At 42.9% G+C, this 6649-nt stretch overlaps 2 protein-coding genes across 2 annotated transcripts; both read right to left on the bottom strand.

Annotated features, from left to right (window-relative positions):
* Positions 1-279: 279 nt before the first annotated feature.
* On the bottom strand, positions 280-2365 carry LOC109521844 (cilia- and flagella-associated protein 65-like). Its single transcript, XM_019879920.1, has 7 exons — positions 2282-2365; positions 1580-1662; positions 1285-1457; positions 1100-1202; positions 849-1015; positions 541-749; positions 280-440 (listed from the first exon to the last, which is right to left on the bottom strand). Exons 2-7 carry the CDS (start codon positions 1658-1660, stop codon positions 283-285), a joined length of 891 nt encoding a protein of 296 aa, XP_019735479.1. The 5' UTR covers positions 1661-1662; positions 2282-2365; the 3' UTR covers positions 280-282.
* A 605-nt stretch (positions 2366-2970) lies between these two features.
* Positions 2971-6173, bottom strand: LOC109521830 (motor neuron and pancreas homeobox protein 1-like). Its single transcript, XM_019879901.1, has 3 exons — positions 5480-6173; positions 4454-4614; positions 2971-3619 (listed from the first exon to the last, which is right to left on the bottom strand). Exons 1-3 carry the CDS (start codon positions 6072-6074, stop codon positions 3305-3307), a joined length of 1071 nt encoding a protein of 356 aa, XP_019735460.1. The 5' UTR covers positions 6075-6173; the 3' UTR covers positions 2971-3304.
* Positions 6174-6649: the final 476 nt, after the last annotated feature.

Here is a 6649-nt window from a genome sequence, read left to right as displayed (position 1 = left end):
AAAACACATCGAATTAGAGCTTTTTCAAAGGTGGATAAAAATCTGATTCAGAGTTCAGAATTTGAATCGAAAATAACAAATCAGAAAAACACACCATTAAATATGATGTAAAATGTCCACTAAAGGCGTATAAAAATTTCAAAACCAGGGCCACTAAATAGTACGTAACTGTTAATATTTGCAGTTTTACAGGATTGTTTTCTCTTTCGCGTTGTCAATGTTGCCTCTTCCATAATTCATAAAAATCAGACTCAGGCAATTCCATTTGAATTTTCGGCCCTTTTAAAATCCAGCCTTACTCACATGCGAGGGATTACAGATGTCAAAACATTTCTGCACACTTTGTCCGACTGCGACAGAACCAAAGTTTAGCACGGGACCGCCATGTTGTTGCTCAGCTTTCGAACTCGGGCTTCTCAACTGAAGACACGGGTACTTGGCTTTCACCGAGGGAGCAAACCAGATAAGAGGCGAATGATTCCACATGCAGCCTTCACGTGTTCACACACTTGGAAGTGTGTTGGTCGAGAATGACAGTACCCACTCCCTGAAGACGCACGGCGACGCAGCAGTCGGCTTTTTCCCCTTCCTCCCCGAAACGGCAAGCAGCCAGTTTGTTGTACAAGAGCGCCTGCTGTGGCTGGAACACAACCATGAGCTGAATCTCCTGGCTGGGCTTCAGCACGCCTTCCTCCGGACTCACTTGAAAAGGTTCCGGACACTCCCAGTGGAAGTACGTGTGCAGTTTGCTGCGTGACAGACGCATCACACGGGCAAGACGATTGACGGAAAAATTAAGAGTCCAACAAGGACATTTTTTTTAGGTCAAGGTCGGGATGATATGATACCTGAGATTCTTCAGCAGAAAAGGAGCAGAAGCGGCTTGATGCACCGCACAGAGTGGAAGAAGCACAGTGTCGGGAACTTCGAGGGCTGGAGAGGGAACCACAGCCTGAAGCGATACTTGGAAGCTGCCATCTTTGCCGTGAAACTCGATGCTGTCCTCGTACTTGCACTGTCCAACACATGGGAGAGGGACCACGTCAAACACCCGTGTGCGCTCGATAGTCTTAAACCAATCTATGACGAGCAATATGACCTTCTCTTCAGGTTTAAAAGTGACCGGTATGGACAAAGTCGTCCCTGGGCTCACGGCGACGTTGCGGGAACTGGAGATGCTGAAGAATTTGGTCACCGGAGGTCTGAGAGGGAGCCAAGACGGGATACTCATGCGGATAGATCCAATTCTTACTTGCGTGTTGTCTTTAGAAAACCACTGCCGACCTTAACTGAAGTTTCTGGAGCTTGAGGCCGATGTTCTTTAATGTTAGCGACTTGGTGAATTCTCCGCCTTCATCCCAGTCCTCCCATAGCAGCTCGGGCTTCGTTTCAAGGCCCAGGAAGCAGCTTCTTTGAATGGGCGCACGCCGCTTGTGCTGGTGGTGAGTTACTGGATGCTACCAGGGGAGGAAAAAGAGAGAGAGATAAATGATGGAAGAACTATGCAATGAAAAGAAGGCTGCAATGTATGTTCTCGCCGTGCTTTTGTATTCTGCACCATAAAAAAAAAAAACCTTACTTTGGTATTGTTCACAATAATGGAGGACTTCCACAGTGCTTCTGACCCAATTGGCTTTGGACCCTCAGACTCAGCTAACATGACTGCAGACAAGGAAGACGTGAGGGACGTGTTTCCTATGTTCATATTTACATGATAATCTGAATAACCTGAACGACATTATACTACGCGGGGAACACAAATATGTATTTTCTGTCCAGAATATAAGAAGAGGAAAGACAGCCTATGCGTCACCAGCATCGATTACGTTCACGAAAAACCACCACCAACAACAACAACAAAAATAGCCAGACAATATTGGAAAGGTGACGGAATACGTCCATACGTTCATTCATGCTTGCAGTTAAGATGGCACGCTTAAGTTTATAACACGCCAGTGTTTGAACTTAGTCAAGTACAAAGTCGCCGAGAACAAAAATCAATTAAATAAATTTGATACATTTAAAATGGTTGCGCGTTAAAGGCTTGCGGGCTTAAGTACAAGTTAAGTAACCGCTTAGCACTTTCGCTAGCTCTTATCTTTACACGCTAAATTATTATTAGATTACTTGTACATCTCTGTCCTTAACATAGAAGGCTTTGTGTTAAATTACATACCAATAAAATCACTCAACTTCCATTTTACACTCTTGACACCGACACATTAAAAGCCCAGGTCAGAGTTGAACTGTTCATGTTAATCGGAGCCAAACACACGCTTACCTGCTTCAAGTAGGACAACTTTGCGACAGCAACAACGTATTCTATTTGTGTTGTATGTTTAGAATAAAAAACAATAAAAAATACATCAACAACCGCGTAGAGGAATTTGGAGTTTAGTGAGTCCTTTAAATGTTGTATGTTGCCATGGTAACTACGGAAGCTGAAGGAGGACGACAAAGCAAAGCAGTATTGTCGTGTTTTTTTTTTTTTTTAGCACAAAATCAACACATCGTCTTGGCGTATATTTGCCAACTGCGTGTCCTAAAGATAGGTTGCATCGCTTTGCCATTTGTTCTTCACATGAACTTTATTTGTTGAGCAATGGTATTCCTCCTTAAGGCCCCCCCAAAAAGTTTTAAATAAAAACGACATTTGCAAAAACAGGATAATATATATTAATTATATCACTCTGAAAATATGAATCACACTCATTGAGAACATTTTAAAAAACAAACGGAAACAAGCTAACAAAGAGTAGCATTCCATCAAACAGGTTATGTGTGAAATCTATGCTTACATTTTCCTGCCATAACAAATTCATTTCATTCACAGTTGCATCAATTTTATACTGGACAAAAAAAAAAGAAAAAAAAAGAAAAATGCTTCAAAACATTGTAAGGTCTCTATGTGACTGTTAAGGCTTCCGAAAAAAATTTCAATTTTTTGTCTATCTTCGCTTGGCCCGTAAACCAAACCAGTAAGCACTAATAATAGCCATGCAACAACAGAAAGTCTGAAGTGCTGGTGCAGTTACTATGCTTGCCCATAGAGATGAAATAATTTAAAATTATATTCCATGACTATGTAAACAAACATCTTGCAGTTCTGTGTGGACTCTGAAGTCTGGCTCAGGATCATGACAGCCCATTCACAAACTTAACGCTACGTGTAAAAATTCATTGCGGTTTGACACAACATTTCAACGACTGACTTGAGATAAATAAAATCTGCGCACCTGCTACATTGTGCATTGGCCTCTCCGGAGCAATATACAAACACAAACAATGAAAACACATGTCACAACTATGGGAAAACCCCACTTCGTCTTGAACTTCCCTCCTCCAGTTCCTCTTCCAAATAAGACCGGTAGTTCTCCGTGACACCTCCGGCACGCCTCAAGAGGGAGCCCAGAGAACCCGGCAGCACATTCGGATCCTCATCCTCTTCCTCGCCTTCGAGCTCCTCTTCATCCTCCAGGCTGGAACTCGGAGAGTCCACCTGGAGCTGGACACTGTCGGCCCTTTCGCCGTCGCTCAGCGGGGACGTCGGGTTAGCGTGCTCCTTCGCTTTACGGCTTCGCTTCCACTTCATTCGCCTGTTCTGGAACCAAATTTTAACCTGTGACAGAGTAGCGAAAGGCAAGTTTGAACATTGCAGGCGGTTGTCACATTGTAACTCGACATTTGCAATTTCTGTTGAAATTGCATGTAAATGCGGACATGCTGAATGTTAAAATAAGCACATCTGTGGAATGATGTTGAATAATAGAGAACAATATGGAATTATATTAAATGATGTGGAATGATAATGATGAATGGAGGATTTTTATATATATATTTTTTTTGGGGGGCGTGAAAATTTTTGGCATGTTGAAAATTGTTCGCAAGGTGAATTAAATGCGGTGAATAGTTTGAATTTTAAATGGCAACGGTGATGTAAATCTGTTTTGCTGAATGTGTCAATGGGATCGAAAATGATTTTTTTTTTTTTGGTGGGCATTTTAGTGGTGAAAATTTTGGCAAGATGAAAATTGTTACAAAGGTGTATTGAATGAGTTGAATGTTTTGGTTTTCAAATGGGAACGATGTTGAATGTCCCATTACGAATGAATGGGGCGATTTTAGTTGAAAATGTGGAATTTGGGGAAAAATGGGAATTTTTGTGGGGAGAAAAATAATAGTCCGTAAGGTGAGTATTTTTGGAATAGTTTGACATTGGAATGACGTGTATGGGATGAATTATGTGAAAGTAAATGTGTGTTAAAATAATGGGCCGAAGAAAAATACAGGTGACAAATTCCTTGTCCGTTTTAACATGCAGCACTGTGCCAATGAAGATGATTTGGATTCTAATTCCCAAACTCCACATGACTTGACAGACTTCAGTGGAGTGGAGTGCTTTCGCACACAATGTGGCCAACGCGGTGCAACGGCAGTGATCTGCAGACAGTACCTGCGTCTCAGTCAGCATGAGTGAGGTGGCCACCTCAAAACGTTTGGGTCTGGAAAGGTACTTGTTGACCTTGAACTGGTTTTCGAGTTCCAACAGCTGCTGGCTGGTGAACGCTGTCCTGGGCTTCCGACACTTCCCCAACAATCCGGCTTGAGGTGGCGCTGCTGAGGGACGTGGCGTGGTTTTTCAGATTAAAATAGATTTCAATCGTGTTATTTGCACAGTAGTTGATGGTTTTGTTTTGCTATTGCTGTAAATATACTCGGTATTTCATTGCAATATAAAATGACTCGACTGTAATCAATACAACAGCATTTACTCAATTGCATACACATATGTTTATATTGCATTTGTATTATGCTTGCAGGTTCATTTAAGGTGCGTGAAACGAGAAAAATAATAGAATTATTCAATTCCATACAGCATTAGTCATCATCCATTTAAAAAAAAAAATACTTCAGAATATTTTAAAACCTTGAAATATGCAGCCTTCTATTGTTCAGGACTGTCAGGCCCAGCTCTGCTTCCCCAAGATGATATTGCTTTGAAGGAGCAATAAAAACCCACATAGGTCCATTATCGAAATGAAAACACGGTAAACATTATCCATTGATGAAGTGCTTGCTCTAGTTCGGGTTTTACACATTTTTGCATCTCATTGAACAAGATAAATCATCCCGAACAGACAAGTTAAAAGACGCCCACACAGCCCCAAGTCTACTGTTTTGGATCGCGAAAGGAGATTACAAATGCATTTGTTACAGTAACTCAAACGGTTTTCGCATGGATTTGCAACAAAGGTGTATATAGAAAATACTGGATGATTTTTTTTTAAATTTCAGGGCTTACATTTTGAAATTTAGTTATGATATAAATAACCTTATATTCATGAATAAAATGTTACAGTTACACACAACTACCATACTTATACAGTCAGTCTATATTTCTCTTATATCAGTTTTTGTATATATATGTATGGATGTATATGTTTGGGGTGTTTTTCTGACGTGACGTGGACGCACTGACCTCCATAGTCACCGAATCTGGGGAACATCATCATCCCGGCTCTGATCCAGGGCTCCAGCGGGTGCACCCCGGCCACGCTGCCCGCTGTCAAGTGACCCGGGTACGGCTGGACCAGCGGCGGGAAGCCGGGATACGCGAAGGCGGACGGCTGGGCGCCGACAGCCGCCAAAGGGTACACGGACCTCGGGTGCATTCCGAGGAACCCCGCGGCGGCGACGTGCATGGCGCCGAACCCCGCCTGGGAGAAGTTGTAGCCGGCGGCGTTGGGCGTCATCGCCGGCTGGGCCTGGGTGGCGTCGGCGGGCCGAGGGGAGGGCGTCCCGGACCGCGGGGTGTGGACGGGGCTCCCGGTGCAGGGCGCCTGCGGGGAAGCGCCATCGCCGTCCGCCGGCCTCTGATCCACATGGTGAGCCAGGAGTGCCTCGATGCGGAAGTTTTTGGATTTCTCCAGGTGGGAGGCCATTCTGTCCATCCCGAAAGTGTGATGCTTCCACGGGAGACTTGAAAGTGCTCTTAGCGAATTCGACGCACTTGATGTGGGCCCCTGTGAGGAGATGTTTCCTTTTTGAGGACCTCTTAAAAAATGCTCACCCATTTCATCAGTGGGCTGAATAGGAAGAAGTCAGAGCCAGGAGCTATAAAGTCTGCTCCACTGTGATTGGCCAGGAGCCTTGGGGCAAGTGGCTTGACAGCAGAGGATTCACACACTCCGGTGAGAAGAATACTGCTGCCACACCAGAAAAAAAAGGTCAACATCCGAAAAAAAAAAGTTCAATCATACATAACAATGAATTTCGCATTTGAATGAATTTTACATTACAAGGTGAAAAATAAAATTACAGTACAGCGAGATCATGTTCTTGTTCTAACAGTATATTTATCTGGTTAAACATGATCAAGTGGTGACTTCTGGCTAGTGGAGTCCTCTTTGTCTTCAAAGTTACCAGCTGTGAAACCATCTTGCTCTTCTTCGATACTGTGAAAAAAATAAAAATAAATAAAATAAAATAAGGCCATGTGTTAAATAATTAAATAATACAAAATAATACAGTAATTAAAATATTTCATATTTAAAAGGAAGACACACGTTGGGTTCTCCCTGTGACCTGAATCGGAAGGAATTCTTTTGTTGAGCTGAATGCAGTCATCAAATTGATCGTTTTCTTCATG

This window comes from Hippocampus comes, unplaced genomic scaffold, assembly GCF_001891065.2.
Source record: "Hippocampus comes isolate QL1 unplaced genomic scaffold, H_comes_QL1_v1.1 scaffold214, whole genome shotgun sequence".
Taxonomy (NCBI): domain Eukaryota; kingdom Metazoa; phylum Chordata; class Actinopteri; order Syngnathiformes; family Syngnathidae; genus Hippocampus; species Hippocampus comes.
This window is presented reverse-complemented; position numbering and strand designations above follow the sequence as displayed.